Source organism: Scyliorhinus canicula, chromosome 11, assembly GCF_902713615.1.
Source record: "Scyliorhinus canicula chromosome 11, sScyCan1.1, whole genome shotgun sequence".
NCBI lineage: Eukaryota > Metazoa > Chordata > Chondrichthyes > Carcharhiniformes > Scyliorhinidae > Scyliorhinus > Scyliorhinus canicula.
In genome coordinates this window covers 102196413-102222677 of record NC_052156.1, presented here as the reverse complement: position 1 = coordinate 102222677, position 26265 = coordinate 102196413, and the positions used below count along the sequence as shown (strand labels likewise).

Below are 26265 nucleotides of genomic sequence, written 5' to 3'. Positions count from 1 at the left end.
TCTATTGTCCGAGCCAGACCCCAACTGGTTCATGGAAAACACCCCAGGATACTCCTGTTTATCCATGATGGTTCAATCAAAACCCATTGTCCTCTGAAATTCCCCTTGTCCGACCAGCCATCAGCTCATTAAGGAATCTGATGGCTTCTTTTGTCTTGTTCTTATCCTGCTGCAAAGTTGATCACCTGTGTCTGGAAGTTTGTTACATATTCATAGACTTGGAGGTTTACGGCTTGAATTGGGTGCTTTTGCAGATGGCCAATATCGATTCCAGCCAGGTCTCATGAGACACTTTCTGTTCCTGGCCATGTGGATCTTCTCATTCTGTTTTCAGTACCACAAAATCTTTTTGGCCACTAACCTGCACATCTTTGGACTGTGAAAGGAAACCGGAGCACCCGGAGGAAACCCATGCAGATACGGGGAGAATGTGCAGATTCCGCACAGACAGTGACCCAAGCCGGGAATCGAACCTGAGACCCGGGAGCTGTGAAGCAATGTGCTACCGTGGCGCCCCTAATGGGACGATGCCAGATTCATGAAGGTTATTGGGGGCGATCCCGGACTTGGACTCTCACCAGCTGATTATTGTGGGGGGGGGGGGGAATTTTCAATTGTGCAGGAACGGATAGGCCGAGCCCCAAGTCGATGGGAAGGTCGACAATGACACACAAACTGGGAGGGTTTCTGGAGAGAATGGGGATGGTGGATCCGTGGAGGTTTGGGCACCCGGGAGAGAGGGAGTATTCCTCCTTCTTGCACGATATAGAGTTTATTCCAGGGTTGACTTTTTTGTGGTGTTGAAAGGTGCGGAGAATGCGGGAATAGTGAATTCGGACCATGCTCCATATTTTCTAGATTCCTGTTTGTGTTTCAGTCCCTCCCGATTTTTCTCCCCAAGACCTTTTTTCGGAAGATGATTTGTTTGGTTCAGGCACAGAGGCCGGGGTGAAGGTTGGATTCAGGGCTTTAGGCCAAGGAGTTCTCTGGGAAGGTAACGCTTAAGAATTTTGTTGAGCTCAATCAGAATGGGGAGGTATCTGCAGCCACGTTTTAGGAAGCCTTGAAGGCCACCGCAGTGAAATAATTCTGTTCTCCGCCCATAAGGATCGGATGAGGAGGGTGGAGCAACGGCAGCTGTTGGACGAGATAATGGATAGAGGAATTCTGTGGCCCCCATGAAGGAGTTGTTGGCAGGAAGAAAGAAGTTGCAGGGGCAGTTTGACCGGTTGACGACAGGTAGGGCTGTGGTCCAGCTATGGCAAGCGAGGGGAGTGCAGTACAAGTATGGGGAGAAGGCGAGTCGTATGCTAGCCCGCCAGCTGCACCAGTAAATTGAATGTCGGGAAAAGTGACGTGCTCCCGGTGAGGGGTGGCAAACCTGGGGGTTCTGCCATTTAAGGTGGCGAGGGAGCGGTTTTAGTACCTGGGGATCCATGTAATGCATAAGTGGGCCACAATGCATAGGTGGAACCGGACGGGGTTGGTGGAGGAGATAAAGGAGGACCTTAAAAGGTGGGATATGTTCCACCTGACATTGGTGAGGATGGTGCTGGCGGTGAAGATGAACGTCCTGTCACGATTCCTGTTTGTGTTTCAGTCCCTCCCGATTTTTCTCCCCAAGACCTTTTTTCGGAAGATGAAAGCTCTAATCTTGGAATGAGGAGCAGGAAAGCTGTTGAAGGTCAAGAGTGCTTTGTTGCAAAGGCAAAGACGGGACGAGGGGGTTGGCGTTCCCCAACCTGTTGCATTATTATTGAGCAGCGAATGTGGAGGTGAGACGATGGTGGGAGGCGGCAGATTGGGTCAGGTTAGAGAAGGAGCTGTGTAAAGGTAGAAGTCTGAGGGCTCTGGTGATGGCCCTGTTGCCCCTCGCTCTGAGGAAGTATACAGGGAGTCTGGTGGTGGAGTCGTCTATAAAAATCTGGAACTAGCTGAGGAGACACTTTGTGTCACATGTTGGTGTTGATGCCATTGTGTGGGAACCATAGGTTAAAGCTGGGGTGGGGGGGGGGGGGGGGGGGGGGGGGGGGGGGGGGGAAAGAGAGAACGGATGGATGGGATGCAATGCATAGGCGGTGGAGGAAGGAGGGGTTGGGGTGGTCAGGGACATGTTTCAGAAGGGAGGTCGGCAGGGCTAGCGGAGCTGCGAGAGTGGTTTGAGTTACCATGGGGGAGTTTAGGGTACTAGCAGGTGTGGGACTTTGCACGTAAGCAGCTGCCTTCGTTCCCTCAGATACTGAGGTATACGCTCCTGGAGGAAGTGGGGGATGGCAGGATTGGGGATATATTTGGTGATTAGGAGAGCAGGGAAAGACATTAGTGAAAAAGATCAAGCAGAAGTGGGAAGCGAAGTTGAGGAGGGAGATGGGATGGGGACTGGTTTTGAGGTAATGCGGCGAGTGAACTCAACCTCCTCCTGCGCAAGAATGAGTTTGATGCAACTTACGATGGTGCACAGGATCCACATGACTCGGGCTCGGATGAGTGAGTTTTTTCCAGGTTAGCAGACAGTGTGAAGTGTGGGAGGGAGCCAATGAATCATGTTCATATGTTCTGGGTGTGTGAGGAGTTGGAGAACAGGACCGTATTAAGGATCGAGGAAACGTCAGACCCTTTGGTTGCAATCTTTGGGGTGTCGGAGGTGCCAGAGCTGCTGGCAGGGAAGGGGTCCAATGTCGTGGCCCTCGTCTCTCTGATTGCCCGGTGGAAGATGCTTTTGAATTGGAGGTTGGCTTAGGAAAAAATGGACAAACTGTATACTTCAATTGGATGTCACGCTTGTGTTATTTTGTTGAATGTTTTCGGAATAAAATGTCTTTTTTTTTTAAATGCCCTGGGGTGGGACTTGGAACTCGGAGCTATTGGCTCAGAGGCAGGGATGCTAGCAAAGAAACCTCATAAATAAAGGTTTGGGAACACACCATGGCCCATTTCAACAAGGGAGAGAAATTAAATTATAAATTAAAACTATTGCTGACATTGACAGAAGAGGGGGAGGGTCAGTAATAATAATTCAATCCACCTCGGCCACTTATCTGTAACAGAATCAAGAACAAAGAAACTGGAACAACAAACCTTTTGGAGGAAGTGGATCGTAAAGAACAATTTCATTCCCAATGCTAGTGCGATTATTAGAAACCATTTTTTCTTTCCTTTTCTTCTCTTTCCATTCCTCTGGGGCTAGTTCTTCAAAAAACATCTTAGCGGTAAGACAATAATTCAGTTCTTGCTGCTGTTGTTCAATGAAACTACACAATATTTAAAAAAAGGTGAAACAAATTGTGATCAACAAAAATACCTAGTTGATATGTTGAACCTCTTGCCCTCAGAGTCAGACCACTCCAGAGATTTGAACACATAATCTAGGCTGACACTCTATTACAATACTGAGGGAGTGTTGGAGGTGGCATCTTGTGGATAAAAACATTTTAAGTTTCTATAAGGCTCTTGAACATAGTAAGTATCACAGAGGCCCTCATTTAAAAGCACTGAAGTGCCTTATTGAGGGACCCAGCATGGCAAAGAGGGTTGGGCCAACTGAGAGCCACCCCCCTCCCCTTGCTGCCAACCCACCTCAACCCGCTGTCCTGCAACTCCTGAATCGACCACTCATAAAAGATCAAGTTATCGGGGGCAGAGAGCTCTTCCCGGTTTCCTGACTAATATTTATCTCTCAACCAATATCATGAAAACAGATTATCTGGTCATTATCGTATTGTTGTTTATGGGATCTTGCTGTGTCCGAATCGGTTGCCTCATTCCCTACATTACAATAAGTAACTTCACTTCAAAAGATATTTCTTTGTCTATGAAGCACTGGGACAACCTGAAATAATAAATGACACCACAGAAATGCAAGTCTTTCCCTTACTTATAAACTAGAAATACAAGAGGAGGGTGCAACGGTCAATGAAGGAACAGGGAGATGGTGCGTATCTGGTGCTGGTTTAGCACAGTGGCCTAAACAGCTGGCTTGTAATGCAGAACAAGGTCAGCAGCGCGGGTTCAATTCCTGTACCGTCCTCCCCGAACAGGCGCCAGAATGTGACGACTAGGGGCTTTTCACAGTAACTTCACTGAAGCCTATTTGTGACAATAAGCGATTATTATCTCTGACATGCAGTTGTGATACATTTTAAAATGGTGATAAGACAGAAGACCATGAGTGAGTATTGAACAAAGTGATGGTCACAGCAAACAAACACTGTGTCTAAGCAGTAGAGGGAGGTTCTGAGGGGGCTTCAGTGGGTTGATACTGGGACAATGTACTTCCTTGTGGAAGAGTCTAGAATTCAGGGACACATTTTTAAAATATTGGGATGGATTCTCCGACGGCGGGATCTTCTGTTTTGCCGGCAGCACACTCACTCCCATGGATTCCCGAAGGTGTGGAGGTGCCCACAATGGGAACCCCCATTTGCTGGCTGCCGGGACGGAGAATCCCGCTGCTGGTGGGGGCACGCCGCCCAAGATGCGGCGGGACTGAGAATCCTACCCAAGGTGTCTCCCAATTAAGTCTGAAATGAGGATAATGTTTTCTCAGAGGGTCATTAGTCTGTGAAATTCTCTTTCCCAGAGGGCAGTGGAAGCTGTGTCATCGACTATATTTCAGGCTTAGTTAGACAGATGGGAAAATGGAGTTCAGGCCACAAACCAATGAGTCATAATCTTATTGAATTGCAGAGCAGCTCGAGTGGCTGCACGGCCTAATCCTGCATGGTGGTTAGCATAAATGCTTCACAGCTCCAGGGTCCCAGGTTCGATTCCCGGCTGGGTCACTGTCTGTATGGAGTCTGCACGTCCTCCCCCTGTGTGCGTGGGTTTCCTCCGGGTGCTCCGGTTTCCTCCCACAGTCCAAAGATGTGTGGGTTAGGTGGATTGGCCATGCTAAATTGCCCGTAGTGTCCTAATAAAAGTAAGGCTGGGGGGGGGGGGGTTGTTGGGTTACGGGTATAGGGTGGATACGTGGGTTTGAGTAGGGTGATCATGGCTCGGCACAACATTGAGGGCCGAAGGGGCTGTACTGTTCTATGTTCTATTTTTGTGTTCACCCATCACCCTGCTTGCTTGCCTACATTGCCTCCTGGTTAAACATTTTAAATGTTTATCCTTCTTTTCAAATCCCTCAATTGTGTCACCCCCTCCTGACTAAGGCAAGAGTTGTAGCACTGAACCATACTTCTTAAATTAATGTGCGATTACATCTAAACATTATAGTCAGGAGTAGCTTTTACATGGTCCCATATAAAATACAGTTTTTATCATACTCTGATGTTGAAAATAAATGTTGCACACCCTTTAAGTCTTTGCACTTCATCAGTAGCTTTGTTAATTGCAGCTATTGCACGGTCTTTAGCATTCGTATTTTCTTCTACTCTAAAAGAAGCAAAATTTCAACAATATTTATAACATTTAACAGTTATAAAAGATCTTTGGCTGCATTCTCTGCCACCTGCTGCTGCTGGCAGAGTTCTCGATGTGGCGGCGAATCAGGCGTTAGCCTAAAAATAGGATCGCCGCCCGTTCTGATGCTCCGGTCCCCACTTGCGGCAGTATCGGGGTTGGTGGAAAGATGCAAATGGGTCAATTAAAGGGTTGGGCACCAGATTTTCCAAGCCCGTGTGACTCTCCAGTCCTCTGGGCCGGTATTCACGTGGCCGAGAAGTGATGCAGGTATTACTCAGCATGAACTTGGCATGGTGGACCTTGCGGTGGGCCAAGAGGGTAACTCTTTATGGAGTTGCCACCAAAGTCCATCGAAAGGTCACCCTTCCCCCCCCAAACAATGCAAATCTTGCCACCCTACCAGACCCTTCCCCTCCATAAGAGACCCCCACATGAGAACCCCATCACAAGAGACCTCCACTCCCCATAATAGAGACCCCTGCATAGGAGCCCCTATTACAGAGACCCCTGCCTGAAGCCCCCTATTCAAGAGACCCCTGCCTGGAAGCTAGAGGCCAGTCCAGACAGAGGAGTGAAAAAATAAATCACTGCTTTTAAATTCGCCTGTGCCCTACACCTACTGCCTCAGGCAGAGAATGCAGCAGCTGTAAATTCATAGAAAGCAAAAACCAAATCAGATGTGTATAAACCCATCTGATCTTTGATCTGCAAGTCTTGCATTCATATTGTGATGATTGACAGCTTGTACAAACCCAGCTGTCTGGATTGTTTAATCACATTTCCCTTCACGCACGAGTGGATCTCAAGTAGCCTGCTGTGATACTAACCACAATGTTTATGAATATCTAGCTATGATTGACAGCTCTTGGGCTACAGTTAAGTGCTCTCACTTCTTAAGCCATTCTGTTTATCATCCCTGTGGAGGAGTTGCCCAATTAGTCCCACTACTCTCTCCCAGGCTCTTATAGATAAAGGAAAACATTACTAAAGTTATAAAGTAAAACATAATTCCAGGTTCAGAAGGAATACATCATTAGACCCCGAATTCCACTGAGGTAGAAGACCCCAGCAGTTGTATGTCCGGTTCTATAGAGTGAATGCGAATTGGTGGATTGGAGAATGGTCAACGTGGTATTCATTTATAAAAAAGACAGAGCTAATTCAGGTAATCACAAACCACTTTAATGTCTGTGATAGGGAAAAAGTTTAGTCTTTAACAATGAAATTGCACCTCATCTAGTTAAAAAAGTTAGAAATACCCAGCACATATTTCGAGAAGGAGTATCATGCTTGACAAACCTGACAGAATTGTTTGAAGAGACAGCAGACACGATGTATGGGAAATGGCATTAGATGTAATGTATATGCCCTTCGGTAGAGTCTTTGGCAAGATACCAGACAGGAGATTAGTGGAGATAACTAAGGGATATGGAACTAAGCAAATATAGCAAACTGGATAACAGTAGGATAAAAAGAGACAAATGATGGGAGGTATTGAAGACAGTTTTTTTCCCCAAAGTGTTTGGAAGTGGGTACTGGTGTCCTGCCGAATTCTTCTGTTTTCATTGTATATATCAATGATTCAGATATGGGCCTAAAGGTTGAAATTTATATATGCTGCTAAAACAGCAGATACGGCTGATTAATTCCTTAAAATGTCAAAAGGAACGGCAAAGGGGACAGATGGACGGGTTAAAACGGATCAAATAGAACTCAATGTCATAAAATAAACAGGAGGGCTGGAAAAACTCGGGCGGTCTGGCAGCACCTGTGGGCAGAGAAACAGAATTTGCATTTCAAATCTAATATGACTCTTCTTTTGGAGTTTTGAAAATGGTTCGAAGCCCAAATCCCATTTTTGCATAGGGGTGAATGGAATGGGGTTGGTTCCAAATTGCACTTCTGTGCTCGTCCAAATTTCCCATATAAAACAGAAACTGCCTCCAATCATGTCTGATTTTAATCAGCTGGGAGTGGGAAAGAAAATGCGTGCAGATTATACTTGGTAGGAGCAGGTCTAAACTTTGCAGAGCTGCTGGGATAAGTATGTTACCTCTTTGGGCATGGTCCTGGGACACCATTTGGGAGAGATATGCTCCCTTTGGAATTGTTAAAAGTGCACATGAATGTGCAGAAAAAGTGCATTAACTCAGTGGAAGTGTCAAAAGCAACCGACAAGCTGTCAAAGGATTTAAAACTCTTGCCCTTAAAAGTATTTGAAAAAAACGTGTTAAAATAAATCATTGCTTACTATTTCACTCTTTGGGCAGGATTCTCCCCTACCCGGCGGGGCAGGGGTCCCGGTGTATTGGAGTGGCGTCAAACACTCGGGCGTCGGGCCTCCCCAAAGGTGCGGAATTCTCCGCACCTTTAGGCACCAAGCCCTCACATTGAGGGGCTAGGCCCGGGCCGGAATGATTTCCGCTCCGCCGGCTAGCGTGAACGGCCTTTGGCGCCACACCAGCCGGGGCCAAAAGGACTTTGCCGGCCGGCGTAAGTCCGCACATGCACCGGAGCATCAGCGGCTGCTGACGTCATCCCGGCGCATGTGCAGGGGACGGGGTTTCTTCTGCGTCCGTCATGGTGATGACCATGGCGAAGGAGGAAAAAAATAGTTCCCAGGGTACCCCCCGGGGTCAGATCGCCCTGCCCCCCCCTCCTCCAAGGATCCCAGCGCCCGCCCGGCCAATCCCGCCGGTACCAAAGGTGGTTCAATCCACGCCCGCGCGAGAGGATTGTCAGTGGTGGGACTTCGGCCCATTGCATGCCAGAGAATCGCCGTGGGGGGCTCGTCGACCGGCGCGCCGCAATTCCCACCCCCGCCGATTCTCGGGTGGCAGAGAATTCGGTACACGGCGGGGGCGGGATTGACGCTGGCCCTGGGCGATTCTCCGACCCGGCCGGGGGGTCGGAGAATCCCACCCTTTGTTTGCATCAACCTGAGGACTATCATTGCTACATTAGTGCTGCATGGCGGAGTACAAGGTGCCTGCTATTTCACAATTCGATTAACAGCTCCAAGTGGTTATAGACTCTTTGAAGCAGCGCTATGAATTCCAATGCTTGTTCTTATATAATGGATTAAAGCACAGTAAATATAGTGAATGAGTTTTTTTTATCAATGAGAACTTTTTTTTAAATTGTGAATTCTTCAATAGACACTTAAGAGAACTTTATTCAATCTCATCTCAGCATGGGTCCAGAGGTCTGCCCATGGTGGATGTTGGGCGAGTTGGCATGGTAGGTGTAAGGGCAAAGAATAGCAGGTGGGAAGTATGGGTTGATGTAGTTTGTCATTAAGTTGGCATAGGGGCCCCAAATGGTAATAGTGGGTGGGTAGAGGAAGTAGGTTGGCATGAAGGGTACATAGAGCCATGGGGATAGGTAGTGGGCATAGATTGGCATGCATTAGTGAATTGGTGAGACCACCAATTGTGCACAGTTTTGGTCCTCTTATTTGAGGAAAGATAGGGTGCATTGGGGAGCAGTTCAGAGGAGGTTCACAAGGTTGATTCCAGAGATGAGAGATTTTTTGTATGAAGAGATATTGAACAGATTCAGCCTACACGGTCTAGAGTTTAGAAGAATGAGGGGAGATCAAATTGACATATACAAGATAACAAAAGGTATGGATAAAGTAGATGTGGAGTGGATGCTTTCTCTTGTTGGGCATTCTAGAATTAGAGGTCATAATCTTAGGATAAGAAGTAACAAATTTAAAAGAGTTGAGGGGAAACTACTTCTCCTAAAGGGTTGTGAATCTGTGGAATTCACGACCCCAGAGTGCGGTGGATGCCGAGACCGTCAGTTAATTTAAGGAGGAGTTAGGCAAATAATTGGTCCTGGAATGAAGGGTTATGGAAAATAGGCAGGACAGCGGAGTTAAGGCCAGGATGAGATTAGCCATGATCGAATGGCGGAGCAAACTCAATGGACAAAATGGCCTAATTCTGCTCCTAAATCTTACCAACGTATGGGGAATGGGGAGTGTGTAGAGGTGCAAGGTGCGTGGATGGTTGTTTTTTGCTTTTTTAATAGATAGGACAATGTGCTGGTGCACGGACATAGACCTTCCAACCCAGTCCCGCTTTCACACCTAGCCTTGGAATAAAAATACAACACATAAGAATTAGAAGAGATGGTGGGAGACATTTCCCAATACAGAGGTGAGAGGCAGTGGCCTTCACTTCTGGGGTTAGTTCAGACAGACTCACCCTCCTTCTGCTTCCCTATTCATCCCAACACCCTCCACCCCACCCCCGAATTCACCCTGATGCCCTCCCTCCCCATTCAACCTGACACTCCCTCTCCCTCCCCATTCATCCCGACGCCCTCCCTCCTCATTCACCTGGAGACCCACCCTCCCTCCTCATTCACCCGGAGACCCAACCTCCCTCCTCATTCACCCGGAGACCCACCCTCCCTTCCCCCTCCCCTATTTATCCAACACCCTCCTCATTCACCCCGACGCCTTCCCTCCCTCCCCATTCATCCCGACGCCCTCCCTCCTCATTCACCCGGAGACCCACCCTCCCTCCTCATTCACCTGGAGACCCAACCTCCCTCCTCATTCACCCGAAGACCCACCCTCCCTTCCCCCTCCCCCATTTATCCAACACCCTCCTCATTCACCCCGACGCCTTCCTTCCTTCTTCATTCATCCAGACACCCTCCCACTCTGTTCCTCCTGCCACCATTGAACCTGCCCTACTACTGAATAAGATCAAAGGTGATCTGATTGTGGCCTCAACTCTACTTTTCTGTCTGTCCCCATAACCCTCGATTCTTTTGTCGATCAAAATCTGACTAGTCGGTTTACTTTTCTGAGAGCGATTTTACAAATATTGTCAGATTTAAATCATGTAAACTCCCACTCATTGAATAACGCTAGATCAGAGCAAATTATTTTGAAACATTTACTCAATTAAATAAACGACTACCACTCCTAAAGTACCGTAACAATGCTTCAGTTCTCTTATTCTGACTTTCCACCATTAAATTTTCAACGGCGAGTTTATGTCGCTCGAATTGCTTTTCATCATTAATGAGCTGTTGCTCGATTTCGTGGGCTGTTTGTTCCAACGCTGCTATCGATTTTTCTTTCACTCCTATCGTATACTACAGACAACCAACAGAGCTTGAATTAGGGACTTTGAATCGACAGGCAGATTGTCATTATCTGAATGATTTAATCAGGCCTGATAATTTGAAGGTGAGCAGCAAGATCTATCTATTTGACAATTGAGTGGAACTGGAAGGTCATTAAACCGATACCATTTACAGAATCTAACATACATTTACATTTCTGTGTCATACTGGCTCAAATTTCAATATTCAGAAAGGGCGACAAATCAGTGAACTAATATGTCAACGGATTAATTGAAAGCCTCTTGGGCTGGGCTGTGGCAGAGCAATTTGTACCCAGCAGTTATGGAACTGGACCAGGAAGCCAAGAGGTCACATGTTCAAATTCTACAGTGCCAAGTTGAGAAACTACATTCATCAATGATTTGTGGATGAGCACAATTTGAGAGCTGTTGGATTGCTGTTAAAAACACCTTCTTGATTTATTAATGTCCTTCAGGAAAGGAAACCTGTCAGACTTACCTGTCTTACTGGACCTATCGGTGATTCCTGTGAACTGCGAATTTTCCAGCCCGGCACGGTGGGTTTCCTCACAACAGGAGTCAGCGAGCCAGTTAAATCCACATTCACATGGGCTGAACTATAAGAGCCCGTCAGCGTAAAGTGTTGGAAAAACTCTGGCCGTAATATTTCAGGGACTACACAGAAATGGCAGTAAATCGATATCTCTCCAGTGTTACCAAAGGACATTTAATAAAACAGGACTAGCAAGGACAATCTAGCAAATCTTTTTTTATTCGTTCATGGTATGTGGGTGTAGCTGGCAAGTTCACCTTTTGGTACTCATTCCAAATTGCCTTTGAACTGAGTGTTATGTTCGGCCATTTGAGAGACCAGTTACAAGTCGACCATATCGATGTGGGTCTGAGTCACAGATAGGCCAGTCTGGGTAAGGATGGCAGATTTACTTCCCTAAAGGATATTAGTGAATGGAATGGGTTTTTAAAACAATCAATGATAGTTTCAGGGTCACTCTTACTGAAACCAGCTGTATATTCCAGATTTATTAATTAATGTGAATTAATTAAAATCTGACAAAACTCTAATTCTTTCTCATCTATTTTTCTACAGAGGTTTACTACAGGAAATAATTAAAGCAGCTGAAGATGGTTGGGCGAGAACACTCCCCTGAGGAACTCCTTTCTGAACTCCATTATCAATTACCTTCATTCCATCATAAGGTCAGAAATGGGGTTGTTCACTGATGACTGCACAATGTTCAGCACCATTCTCTACTCCTCAGATACTGAAGCACTTTTTGTCCAAATGGAGCAAAACCTGGACAATAAGTGGCAAGTAACATTGGTGCCACACAATAACCATCTCCAAGAATAGAGAATCTAACAAGTCCCATTAACTCCAGTTTTCCCTGGGCTCTTTAATGCCACACTTAGTCAAATGCTGCCTTGTGTCAAGGGTCGTTACTCTCACCTCACCTCTGGCATTCAGCTCTTTTGTCCATGTTTGAACCAAGGCTATACGGAGGTCAGGAGCTGAGTGACCCTGGCAAAACCCAAACTGAGCGTCAGTGAGCAGATTACTGCTAATCAAGTGCCACTAGATAATACTGATGATCAAGAGTAGTCAGATAGAATTTATGGGGGCGGACGAGATGCAGACCTAGGAGCTGAAGCATAAGTTGGAGGAGGAGCTTGGGGGTGAGATGGAGGATGGCTTGTAGGCGGATGCGTTGAGCAGAGTCAACGCGACCGTTACAGGCGCAAGGCTCAGCTTGATCCAATTCAAGGTGGTCCACCGAGCCGACATGACAGCGGCCCGGATGAGTAGATTCTTTGGGGTAGAGGACAGCTGTGTAAAATGTGCGGGTGGACCAGCGAACCATGTCCACATGTTCTGGGCGTTTCCAAAGCTTAGCGGATATTGGCAGGGGTTTGCGGACGTCATGTCCAGAGTATTGAAAACAAGGGTGGCAATGAGTCCAGAGGTGGCGATTTTTGGGGTGTCGGAAGACCCGGGAATCCAAGAGGAGAAAGAGGCAGATGTTCTGGCCTTTGCCTCCCTGGTAGCCCGAAGATGGATATTATTAGCTTGGAGGGACTCAAAGCCCCTGAAGTCGGAGACCTGGTTAACTGACATGGCGAGCTTTCTCGGCCTAGAGAAGATTAAGGGCGCGATTCTCCACTACCGCGGAAAATTGCGATGGCCGTCGTGAAATCGGCCGACTTTCACGACGGCTCGATACGCCCCGCTCACGAGCTATTCATGCCCCGGAAATGGGCTAGGACCAGGGCCGTGGACTTCACGTGAAAAATGACGCCATAACCCTGCGACGCCCCGACGACGCCCACGTGACGCCGCTCTGCTCTTGAATTGGATCTTCCAAAATGCATCACCTCACATTTTTACGGATTGAACTCCATCTGAAATTTCTCCGCCCAACTCTCCAATCTATCTATATTCTGCTGTATTCTCTGACAGTCCCCTTCACTATCTGCTACTCCAGCAATCTTAGTGTCATCTGAAAACTTGCTAATCAGACCACCTATACCTTCCTCCAGGTCATTTATGTATATCATAATAACAAACAATAGTGGTCCCAGCACGGATCCCTGTGGAACACCACTGGTCACAGTTCTCCATTTTGAGAAACTCCCTTCCACTACTACTCTGTCTCCTGTTGCCCAGCCAGTTCTTTATCCATCTAGCAATACACCCTGGACCCCATGAGACTTCACTTTCTCCATCAGCCTACCATGGGGAACCTTATCAAATGCCTTACTGAAGTTCATGTATATGACATCTACAGCCCTTCCCTCATCAATCCACTTTGTCACTTCCTCAAAGAATTCTATTAAGTTGGTAAGACATGACCTTCCTGCAGAAAACCATATTGCCCATCACTGATAAGCCCATTTTTTTCCAAATGGGAATAGATCCTATCCCTCAGTATCTTCTCCAGCAGCTTCCCTACCACTGACATCAGGCTCACTGGTTTATAATTACCTGGATTATCCCTGCTACACTTCTTAAACAAGGGGACAACATTAGCAATTCTCCAGTCCTCCGGTACCTCACCCGTGTTCAAGGATGTTGCAAAGATATCTGTTAAGGCCCCAGCTATTTCCTCTCTCACTTCCCTCAGTAATCTGGCATAGATCCCATCCGGACCTGGGGACTTATCCACCTTAATGCTTTTAGAATACCCAACACATCCTCCCTCCTTATGCCGACTTGACCTAGAGTAATCAACATTCTATCCCTAACCTCAACACCCGTCATGTCTCTCTCCTCGGTGAATACCGATGCAAAGTACTCGTTAAGAATCTCACCCATTTTCTCTGACTCCACGCATAACTTTCCTCCTTTGTCTTTGAGTGGGTCAACCCTTTCTCTAGTTACCCTCTTGCTCCCTATATATATGAATAAAAGGCTTTGGGAATTTCCTTAACCCTGTTTGCTAAAGATATTTCGTGACCCCTTTTAGCCCTCTTAATTCCTCATTTCAGATTGGTCCTACATTCCAGATATTCTTCCAAAGCTTCATCTGTCTTCAGTCGCCTATGTTATGTTTCTTAAAAAAATGCTAGAAGTCGTTCAGCAGTTGAAGGATGGTTGATTGTGCTCTACAATAAATTACTTTGTTAGCTTTTACTTTTCTTCGTTAGCTTTTACTTACAGAATGGCACTTGTAAAGATACTGCTTTTCTATGCTCTGCAACTCGGCCTAACCACTTGCAGCCCTGAGCTCAACTTCCGTCCTGTCCTGCTCCCCTGCCTCGCCAGCCAAAGTGAGTGAGGGCGGGCCTTTGGCGTCACTCTTATATGTCCCCGTACTGCCCCCTAGTGGTACTTCCATTTCCCATCAGCCCCTTCTGTACACACTCAGGCGAGGATCACTATATCCCCCTTTTTCACTTTTTTTTTTTAGTTGCAGAGCTGTAACTAAATACAAATTCAAACAGTTAGGTTTATATACAAAGACAAGGCAGAGCAATGATATTGTCAGTCCATGTTCATAAGTTCAGACGGTTGGGTGCACGTCTGATCCGGGTAGACCTCCTGAGTAGGCATGGAGATCCAGAGTCTTTTACGTCCATTTGGACACCTGCTGTTGGAGTTCCAGGACGTTGCATGACAGCGTCCTGCAGATCTAGTGTTGGAAATACCTGTCGACGAGGTGTAACTTTTAGAAGGTCTCGGCGATTTCGTTGAAACAGTGTTCCATCATCAGACTGCACAATGTAGGATCGTGGCGATATTTGGCGGAGAACTGTCGCCATTTTAGACCAGCCCCCAGCCGGGTGTCGCAACCTCACCGTATCGTTGATTGCCAACGGATGCAGTATTTTTGCCTGCTGGTCATAGTGCTGCTTTTGCACTTGACGTTGGTGACACATCTTATCCAGGACAGGCGAGTGATCGGGATTGGTGAATTGTAGTGCCGGTAATGTTGTCCGCACATCTCTGTTGAAGAGCATTTGAGCCGGTGACAGTCCAGAGCTCAAAGGTGACGAACGGTATGACAAGAGGGCCAAGTGTATGTCGGACTTTGAGTCCGCAGCCTTGCTGATGAGTTGTTTGATAATGTGGACACCTTTCTCCACCCTGCCATTCGATTGCGGAAAGTGTGGACTCGACGTTACATGCTTGAAGTTGTAGTGCTTGGCGAAGTCCATCCATTCCCAGCTGGCAAAGCAAGGACCATTGTCGGACATGACCGTCCGTGGGATGCCATGCCTGGAGAAGGTTTCTTTGCAGGCCTTGATGACTGATGCCGCTGTGAGATCTGGGAGTTTCAGTACTTCCGGAAAGTTGGAGTAGTAGTCAATGAGCAGAACATAGTTGCGGCCCATGGCGTGGAACAAGTCAATGCCAACTTTGTCCCACGGTGACGTGGCCATCTCATGCTGCTGTAGTGGCTCCTTGCATTGTGCCGGTTGATGCCTTTGACACGTGTCACAGGTGAGCACCATGTTCGTTATGTCCTCGTTTATCCCTGGCCAGTAAACAGATTGTCGTGCTCTCCTTTTGCACTTTTCGGCACCAAGGTGCCCCTCGTGAATCCTGCGGAGCATGTCCGCCCGGAGCGCCAGTGGGATGACGATTCTGTCATTCCGCAGTATTATGCCATCCACCACGGACAGTTCAGTCCTGACGTTTTGGAACTGTGGGCACTGCCCATTTGGCCAGCCATGCTGAAGGTGGTGTATGACTTGAAGGAGGGTGGCGTTCTCCTGTGTCGCCTGACGAATTTGCTGCAGCCTCTCGTCCGTTGCTGGGAGTGTCTCCTTGCACCACTGTGCATGAGCTTCCACATCATTGATGGAAGCCAGTGGCGGGTTGTCAGCGTCCATGGCTCGTGATAATGTGTCAGCTATTACAAGGTCCTTGCCAGGGGTGTAGACCAGCGTGAAGTCGTACCTCCGCAACTTCATCATCATGCGTTGTAGGCGCGGTGTCATATCATTTAGATCTTTGTCGATGATGTTTACCAGCGGCCTATGATCAGTTTCCACGAGAAACGTGGGGAGACCGTACACATAGTGGTGGAATTTGGTCACGCCTGTGATCAGCCCTAGGCACTCCTCTATCTATGCGCACCTGCACTCTGTGGCGGTCATCGCTCGCGAAGCGTAAGCCACTGGGACCCAGTCCGACTGGTCATTCTGTTGCAGTAGCACCGCACCAATTCCATGTTGACTGGCGTCGGTGGAGATCTTTGTAGGTTTTGCCGGGTCAAAAAATGAGAGCGTTGGAGCTGCCATCAATTGGTGTCTCAGATCATCCCATTCATCTTGGTGATGTTGGGTCCAGGCAAACTCCGTGTCCTTCCTTATCACTTTCCTTAACGCCGTCGTCCGTGCTGCTAGGTTCGGTATGAATTTGCCGAGGAAGTTGATGAATCCCAGGAATCTTAGCACCGCTTTCTTGTCATGTGGTCTCTGCATGCCCTGAATTGCGGCGATCTTCTCAGCGTCCGGCTTCACCCCGTGCTCTGATATTGTGTCGCGCAGGAAGGTCAGAGAGGACCGTGCAAAGGTGCACTTGGCCCGGTTGAGCTTCAGTCCAAAGTGGTGGATCCTTTGGAAGACTTGCTTCAACCTCGCAATGTGGTCTTCCTCTGTCGTTGACCATATTATGATGTCATCCACATAGACACGGACGCCTTCAATGCCTTCTATCATCTGCTCCATTATTCTGTGAAATATTTCGGATGCAGATATAATGCCAAATGCATCCGATTATGACAGTACCTTCCAAACGGCGTGTTAAAGGTGCACAGCAGGCGGCTGGACTCATCGAGCTGCATTTGCCAGAAGCCCTGTGAGGCATCAAGCTTGGTAAATATGCGAGCTTGTGCCATTTCGCTCGTTAACTCCTCTCGCTTGGGGATAGGGTAGTGTTCCCTACGAATGTTCTTGTTCAAGTCTTTGGGATTTAAACAGATCCGGAGTTCACCAGACGGCTTCTTAACACACACCAGTGAGCTGACCCAGTCAGTCGGCTGTGTGACTCGAGAGATAATACCTTGAGATTGGAGACGTTGAAGTTCAGCTTTTAGCTTGTCCCACAATGGAGCCGGCACCCTCCGTGGGGCATGAACGACCGGTATGGCATCCTTTTTGAGCAGGATTTTGTATTTGTAGGGTAGCGTACCCATGCCAGAGAAGACGTCGGGGTACTCGCTGAGTAGCAGCTGTATGTCACGGCAATGCGTGATGAGTCAGCCGCGTGCATGAAGATCCTTTGAATTAGCCGCAAATCCTTGCAGGCTTGAGCACCTAGCAGTGAGGATCTTTTGTCATCTACAATTTCAAATCATAGTCCTGTTGTGACTGTCTTGTTGGCAACTTGTAGGTGGCAGGATCCCTTTGAGGTGATCTGGTTTCCGTTGTAATCAGTTAACTTGCATGCGGCAGGTAACATCTCGTGCGTCCCTGGGACGGATGCAAGATCTTTGCTCGTCATCAAGTTTGCGGACGCTCCCGTGTCCAGCTTGAACGTGATGGGGAAGTTATTGACTTGCACTGTAGCACTCCATTCGCTTGTGGAGTCGATGGCATGCACGTGTCGAGGCTTTGTTGTCAGCTCCTGTGGTTCCGCTGTGGAGTTTATGATTCCAATGCCGTACGTGTTCACCCAGGAGTGGAATTCTTCGTGGTTGGAGAAATTGTCTTCAGGTGCCGGAGTGTCCATTACATCAACTGTGCGAACTTTAAAGTCTCCATGCCGTTGCATTGTGGAGTAATATTTGGCTGTGGACTGACATTGGGAGGCAAAATGGTTCCTTTTGGAGCATTTTCTGCACCTTTTTCCTTGTGCAGGACATTGCCCTTTTAAATGGGCGGAGCCACAGTGATGACACATCATGACGTCATGCATATGTTGCGTTCGCACATGGGCAGCGCGACTTTCAGTCCGGGACCGGTATTGCGAGAAGTGCGCATGCGCGTACCGAGTACTTCCGGGGTCGCGTCTTTCGGGATGGCGCGCATGCGCAGACGGGCCGGCGACCGGAAGAGAGGGCCCGTGAGGAGAGGTCACCATTTTCACATCTGCCTCGTGGTGAGTGTTTTCCAAGGTATGTTTGTCAAACAGCTCCAGTAACTGCTGCTTTTTCTGCATTTATCTATGGTGGTTTTCAGTGTTAAGTCATTGTGCAGCATTAATGATTCTTTTAGATTTCTGTTGGCAAGACCATAGATTAATTGATCTCTGATGATTGAGTCTGTTAAATCACCGTAGTTGCAGCCTTGTGCTAGCAAGCGCAGATCTGTTACAAAGTGGGAGATAGTCTCCCGTTGTTTTGGAATCTGTTACGCAGGTTGAATCTTTCAATGATTTCATTGGATTGTGATTTACAGTGGTCATCAAATTTTGCCACTATCACTTGATACTTGGTTTTATCTTCAGTAGCAGCATACGTAAAAGAGTTATAAATGTCTATCGCCTGCTGGCCTGCCGTTGAGAGTAAAAGTCCAATTTTTCTGTCATCGGTGGCTGCATTTAAGTCCAGAGCTGACATGAATAGCTGAAACTGCTGTTTAAACATTTTCCAGTTGCTATTTAAATTACCTGTAGTTCTCATCATCCCTGGACGTAGCGTCTGATCCATTGCTTCAGAAGGTCGTCTGGAGTCGAGAGGCTGCAAAGTCTTCCACAGTCGGGCGGCCGGCCTGTTGCTTTGCTGGTTGCGTTGGTTCGTTCTGTTCAAAGAAGCCACTCCTGTACCATGTTATGTTTCTTAAAGAATGCTAGAAGTCGTTCAGCAGTTGAAGGATGGTTTATTGTGCTCCACAATAAATTACTTCGTTAGCTTTTACTTTATTTCGTTAGCTTTTACTTACAGAATGGCACTTGTAAAGATACTGCTTTTCTATGCTCTGCAACTAGGCCTAACCACTTGCAGCCCTGAGCTCAACTTCCGTCCTGTCCTGCTCCCCTGCCTCTCCAGCCAAAGTGAGCGAGGGCGGACCTTCGGCGTCACTCTTATATGTCCCCGTGCTGCCCCCTGGTGGTACTTCCATTTCCCATCAGCCCCTTCTGTACCCACTCAGGCGAGGATCACTACAGCCTAGACCTTATGTATGCTTCCTTTTTCCTCTTAGCTAGTCTCACAATTTCACCTGTCATCCATGGTTCCCTAATGTTGCCATTTCTATCCCTCATTTTCACAGGGACATGTCTGTCCTGCACTCTAATCAACGTCTCTTTAAAAGCCTCCCACATATCAAATGTGGATTTACCTTCAAACAGCTGCTCCCAATCCACATTCCCCAGCTCCTGCCGAATTTTGGTAGAGTTGGCCTTCCCCCAATTAAGCACTCTTCCTTTAGGACCACGCTCGTCTTTGTCCATGAGTATTCTAAAACTTACGGAATCGTGCTCACTATTCCCAAAGTAAGCCCCGACTGAAACTTCAACCACCTGGCTGGGCTCATTCCCCAACACAGGGACAGCAGGGGGCAGCAGGGTAGCATGGTGGTTAGCATAAATGCTTCACAGCTCCAGGGTCCCAGGTTCGATTCCCGGCTGGGTCACTGTCTGTGTGGAGTCTGCACGTCCTCCCCCTGTGTGCGTGGGTTTCCTCCGGGTGCTCCGGTTTCCTCCCACAGTCCAAAGATGTGCGGGTTAGGTGGATTGGCCATGCTAAATTGCCCGTAGTGTAAGGTTAATGGGGGGATTGTTGGGTTACGGGTATACGGGTTACGTGGGTTTAAGTAGGGTGATCATTGCTCGGCACAACATCGAGGGCCGAAGGGCCTGTTCTGTGCTGTACTGATCTATGTTCTATGATCTATGTTCTGTGCTGTACTGTTCTATGCTCTATGTTCTACCAGGTCCAGTATGCAATTGCTTCAGCCTTATCTTTTGCACCTATGTGCTGGGCTCCCCCATAATTGAGGATAGGAATATTTATGGAGCCTCCTCCTTCATCAAGTTGTTTAATTGTCCACCACAATTCATTACTGCATGTGGCAGGACTGCAGAGTTCATATGTGATCTGTGGGATCACTTAGCTCTGTCTATCACTTGCTGCTTACGTTGTTTGGCATGCAAGAAGTCCTGTGATGTAGCTTCACCAGGTTGGTACTTCATTTTTAGGTGTGCCTGGTGTTGTTCCTGGCATGCCCTCCTACACTCTTCATTGAAGCAGCGTTGATCCCCTGGCATGGTGGTAGATCCCCTGCCGTGGTGGTAACGGTACAGTGGGGGATATGCCAGGCTATGAGGTTATAGATCGTGGCTGAGTACAATTTTACTGTGGCTGATGTCCCACAGCACCTCATGTTTGCCCAGGCTTTACTAGATAGGTTTAAAATCTATCCCATTTAGCACGGTGATAGTGCCACACAACACGACGGAGGGTGTGATGAGCGGACTTCATCTCCTTAAAGACTTTGCGGTGATACTGATACTGTCTCGGACAGATGTATCTGGGGCTGGTTTAGCACAGGGCTAAATAGCTGGCTTTGAAAGCAGGCCAGCAGCACGGTTCAATTCCCGTACCAGCCTCCCCGAACAGGTGCCGGAATGTGGTGACTAGGGGATTTTCAGGGTAACTTCATTTGAAGCCTACTTGTGACAATAAGCGATTTTCCTTTCATTTCATCTGTGGCAGGCAGGTTAGTGACGACGAGGTGTGTGTTTTTCCCTTTTGTTGGTTCTTTCACCATCTGCTGCAGGGCCAGTCTAGCAGTTATCTCCTTTAGGACTTGGCCAGCTCGGTCTGTAATGGTCCTACCAACCACTCTTGGTGCTGGGTAGTGAAGTCCCCCACACAGAGTACATTCTGGGCCCTGCCTTCAAGTAGAGTACTGATTCATCAGCTGAAGAGGAGATATGTAGTAATCAGTCAAGAGATTTCTTTGCCCATGTGAACTAAAGAGGTGAAATTGACAATTCCCGATGCAACTCCCTCCTAACTGTATAGCACTGTGCCATAACCTCTGCTAGTTCTGTCCTGCCAGAATGACAGGACATACCCAGGGATGGTGATAGCAGTGTGTGGACATTATATGTAAGGTATGATTCCGTGAGTATGACTATCAGGCTGTTGCTTGATTAGTCTGTCAGGCAGTTCTCCCAATTTTGGCACAACACAATCTCCCCGCCAGACGTTTAGAAGGACATTACAAAATTGACAAGGCTGAGTTTGCTGTTTTTGATGCAGTGTGGTCCATCCAGTTTCCTTTCTTATTGACTTCTTGTTAGCAGTTTTATACAACCGAGTGGCTTGCTCAACAATTTGAAGCATTTACGAGTTAATCCTACTGATCTGGGTCTGGAGTCACATGTAGGCCAGACCAGGCACAGTCATCAGATTTCCTTCACTAGGATTCCACTGACGTCATGTAACAGCAAGACACACAAAAGGTGGCTCCCGGCAGGGTCTTTGTTCTGATTTGTTCTGATCCCTTTTACCTATACTTTCAGGGATTTTGGTGTCGAAACCCAGATTGAGAGTTTTTTCACCCGACGGACGCATGCTGAAAACACTGACGAAGAAGCCCAATGCAAAGAAAGCCCAGAAGCCTGTCGAAAGAACTTGGCACCTCTAATGCGGTCAAAGTGCAAAGTGAGGTGTTACAGGAGGAGGCCTTGTCGCAGCATGAGGGACGGTTTGCCTCGCTGGAAGCAGGATTGCTGCTTGTGGTGGAGAGTAACAAAGGTCTGGAGGTTAAAAGTGGAAGATCTGAAGCCCTTGAAGCCAAGGGTGGTGGAAGGGGATGACGTGCAGGCCACAGTCAAATGAACCACCACGACCAAAGAGAGGGTCTTGGAGTGGATAAAAAAAGGACTGTGATATTGATTGGGACAACTTCCAGTGGCAGCAATGGAGTGAGTGGTCACACATTTGCCAGCTCCCGCTCGAGGCAGCTTTTTTTTGACCTTTACCCCTCTTGTTGGATGGGTGTCAGTGAAAAACGGTGTAGGGGGTGACTGAAGAAAGTTAAACGCCACTGGTTAGGCTGGTGGATGGATCCGTGGACCAGAAGTGGGTCGAGAAGAAGGGAACAGTTGAAGCAAGAGAATCTTTGTGTGCCACAGATCAAGATGGCGGAGGGTAAAGGGTCAGCCCTGTGTAGCCATCTAAGATGGCCACTAACGAACACAAAATGGAAGACTGCAAAGAGTGCAGGGAAAACGGACATGTTAAAGAGCAAACAGCTTGCAGAGCAATTATGTATTGAGACAATTGCAGAAACCGGTTTCCTGACAGCTGCAGAGATCAGGCAGCGCTGTAAATGAGAAGCCGTTAGCATATTAATGAGGTTATACCGGGCCAGTCCCAGGTACAATGGACACAAATTAAGTATCAATCAATACATTCAATAGCAGACCAGACACGGTGGAGCCAGAGAAGCCCAGGACAATAAGTCCTAAGAACCGCCCCAGCGATCAAGGAACGGCACTAGGATTGGGGGGTTCAAACCATATCGATTGGGAAGAGGCCCAATCGATCCCCAGCAGGTGAGGGAGCCCGCCCAAAGGGGCGCGGACCCCCCGGGACCTATAAAAGAAAGGTCCCACACATGGTTCAGTCTCCTGTCTCCGGCTCCAGCCTCCAGACCCGTCTTCTACATCAGCCGTTGAGCAGCAGCCGCCAATAAGTAAGTGCCTAACGACGACCGCTACCTGAAACCGGCATTACTTACACCCTTGCCGACTGATAGTGATCCGAAGCCTGCAGACCAGACCAGAACAAAGGCCTTGTTCCCTGACCTCGCAGTTCCTTCTTAGCCAAGTATTAGTTGTTTAGTGGTAGAAGTAGGTTTAATCTTTAGCGTGTGCATGAGTGTTATTATAATTGTGTTATAATAAACTCTAATTGTTTTGGACTTACTAATTGGTGTACAGCTTTATTGCTTTGAATTTGACCTTGAAACTTGTAACGGTGTCTTTACGGCACCTGCCGACTCCAGAGCTCAGAACGAGAAACAGAGCCAAGTGAGTGTTAAGCACACTCACCCAAAACGAGCAACACCTGCCTGTCCAGTTGTCAACTGAGCAGCTTATGGACTTCTTAAACGATAGGTTCAGCCAGCAGAGGGAAGAAGTCCAGGAAGACCTAGCTAAGGCAGTGGAAACATTAAAAGCTGGAATTGACCGTGTGGAACAGAGACTAGAGTCCTCAGGCTAGGCTATCACGGAAGGTGGAGGAAATGGTGGGGGAGTAGGAGGAGCAGCTTAACTCGTTGGCAGCCAAAATAGGAATGATGCAGGAGACCTAGAAGCAGTTAAAGGAGAAGGTGGAGGATATGGAGATTGGCTCACGGAGACAAAATCTAAGAATCGTGGGGATGCCTGAAGGCATTGAGGGAGCGGAAGCTGCAGCCAGGTTGCTGGAGGTTGACCGGGTACACAAGACGTTGATGAGGAAGCTGCAGGCAAACGAGCCGCCGAGGGCGATGGTGGTGCATCTCCACCGATTCCTGGGTAAGAAGATACTGAGGTGGGTGAGGCAGACGAGGAGGTACACCTGCGAAGGGAACGTGCAAATCTGGTGTACCAGGACCTGGGCGTGGACCTGAGGAAGAGGAGTGCCAGGTTCAGTCAGGTGAAGGCTGCCCTCTTTAAAAACAGGATGAAGTTTGGGATGTTATACCCAGCCCGCCTCCGAGTGACTTTAGACAGCCCGGAATATTATTTTGGGACACCGGAGGAGGCGATGGAGTTTTTAAAGAGACAATGGATTGGCAGGAGAAGGAGGACATTTCACTGTGGAAGAGATGTGAGGAGATGTTTGCTTTTTCTGTCCTTTTCGTTTGTTGGTGAACTTCTCTCCTTTGAGATGTTTCTTTGGGTTTGGTGCCGGAACGTTTGGGGAGCGTCAAGGATGAGTGCACCTATTTTCTTGTTCCATTATTTTGTGTGTTATGGAAGGGGGGGGGGGGGTTAGTGTAGTAGAGGGGGATGGGGTTGTTGTTTTGTTCAGGGGAGGGGTGGCTGCTGAGAAAAGCGTGTTGCTGTAGCTCAGCAAGAAAAGGAGTGGTGATGGTGGGCATTCAGGAGTGGGCCTGGAGGGACGCATGACACAGACCGGGGGCTGGCCCAGGAAAGGATATGGTTGATCGGTAGGGGAAACGGCGGGGTGCTCCCCGACCAGATTGGTCACATGGAACGAGAGAGGGCTGAATGGGCCAGTCAAGAGGTCGCGTGTGTTCATGCACTTGTAGAGCTTGAACGAGGACATGGCCTCTTTGCAAGAAACACTTGGAAGATCGGGGATCAGACAAGGCTAGGAAAGGGTGGGTAGGGCAAATCTTTCACTCAGGGTTGGACATGAAGACGAGGGGGCCGGCGGTATTGGTAAATAAACGGTGACGTTTGAGGTAGGGAACATTGTGGCAGATTTGGGAGGGAGGTGTATGGTAGTGAGTGGGAAGCTGGAAGGGTTACCAGTGGTCTTGGTTAATGATTATGCCCCAAACTGGGATGGTGTGGTACTTTTCCTGAAGAAAAAGTACTCGTTCAAGACCTCTCCTATCTCTTCAGACTCAATACACAATCTCCCACTACTGTCCTTGATTGGACCTACCCTCACTCTAGTCATTCTCATATTTCTCACATATGTGTAAAAGGCCTTGGAGTTTTCCTTGATTATTCATGCCCTCTCTTAGCTCTCCTAATCCTTTCTTCAATTCCCTCCTGGCTATGTTGTATCCCTCCAGCGCCCTGTCTGAACCTTGTTTCCTCAGCCTTACATAAGTCTCCTTCTTCCTCTTAACAAGACATTCAACCTCTTTTGTGAACCATGGTTTCCTCACTCGACCATCTCTTCCCTGCCTGACAGGGACATACATATCAAGGACACGTAGTATCTGTTCCTTGAACAAGTTCCACATTTCACTTGTGTCCTTCCCTGACAACCTATGTTCCCAACTTATGCACTTCAGTTCTTGTCTGACAGCATCGTATTTACCCTTCATCCAATTGTAAACCTTGCCCTCTTGCACGCAGCTATCCCTCTCCATTACTAAAGTGAAAGTCACAGAATTGTGGTCACTATCTCCAAAATGATCCCCCACTAACAAATATATCACTTGCCCTGGTTCATTACCAAGTACCAAATCCAATATTGCCTCCCCTCTGGTTGGACAATTTACATACTGTGTTAAAAAAGCTTCCTGGACACACTGCACAAACACCACCCCATCCAAACTATTTGATCTAAAGAGTTTCCACTCAATGTTTGGGAAGTTGAAGTCACCCATGACTACTACCTGTGACTTCTGCACCTTTCCAAAATCTGTTTCCAATCTGTTCCTCCACATCTCTGCTGCTATTGGGGGCCTATAGAAAACTCCTAACAAGGTAACTGCTCCTTTCCTATTTCTGACTTCAACCCATACTACCTCAGTAGTCAAATCCTCCTTGAACTGCTTTTCTGCAGCTGTTATACTATCTCTAATTAACAATGCCACCCCCCCCCCCCCCCCCACCACCCACCACCACCTCTTTTACCACCCTCCCTAATCTTATTGAAACATCTATAACCAGGAACCTCCAACAACCATTTCTGCCCCTCTTCTATCCAAGTTTCCATGATGGCCACCACATCGTAGTCCCAAGTACCGATCCATGCCTTAAGTTCACCCACCTTATTCCTGATGCTTCTTGCGTTGAAGTATACACACTTCAACCTTAGGGCCAGCCGGTAGCATTGTGGATAGCACAATCGCTTCACAGCTCCAAGATCCCAAGTTCGATTCCGGCTTGGGTCACTGTCTGTGCGGAGTCTGCACATCCTCCCCGTGTGTGCGTGGGTTTCCTCCGGGTGCTCCGGTTTCCTCCCACAGTCCAAAGATGTGCAGGTTAGGTGGATTGGCCATGGTAAATTGCCCCTAGTGTCCAAAATTGCCCTTAGTGTTGGGTGGGGTTACTGGGTTATGGGGATAGGGTGGAGTTGTTGACCTTGGGTAGGGTGCTCTTTCCAAGAGCCGGTGCAGACTCGATGGGCTGAATGGCCTCCTTCTGCACTGTAAATTCTATGATAGCAACCCATCACCTTGCCTGCAAGTACTCTCCTTTGTCAGTGTTACCTTCCCCACTGCCTCACTACACGCTCTGACATCCTGAACATCGGCTACCTTAGTTGCTGGGCTACAAATCCGGTTCCCATTCCCCTGCCAAATTAGTTTAAACCCTCTCGAAGAGTACTAGAAAACTTCCCTCCCAGGATATTGGTGCCCCTTTGATTCAGCCCGTCTCAGCAGAAGAGGTGAAGGCCAGATGGGAGGAGGA

General features: G+C 47.9%; 1 protein-coding gene across 1 annotated transcript in view; it reads right to left on the bottom strand.

Moving 5' to 3' along the window:
- Nucleotides 1-3049: 3049 nt before the first annotated feature.
- LOC119973778 overlaps nucleotides 3050-26265 on the bottom strand; it is a 111430-nt gene continuing 88214 nt past the window's right edge. Inside the window, exons 6-8 of the mRNA XM_038812202.1 lie at nucleotides 10364-10527; nucleotides 5299-5379; nucleotides 3050-3251 (exon numbers count right to left, since the gene is read on the bottom strand). Of these exons, the coding sequence (XP_038668130.1) occupies nucleotides 3050-3251; nucleotides 5299-5379; nucleotides 10364-10527 (447 nt within the window). The remainder of the gene's footprint in view (nucleotides 3252-5298; nucleotides 5380-10363; nucleotides 10528-26265) is intronic.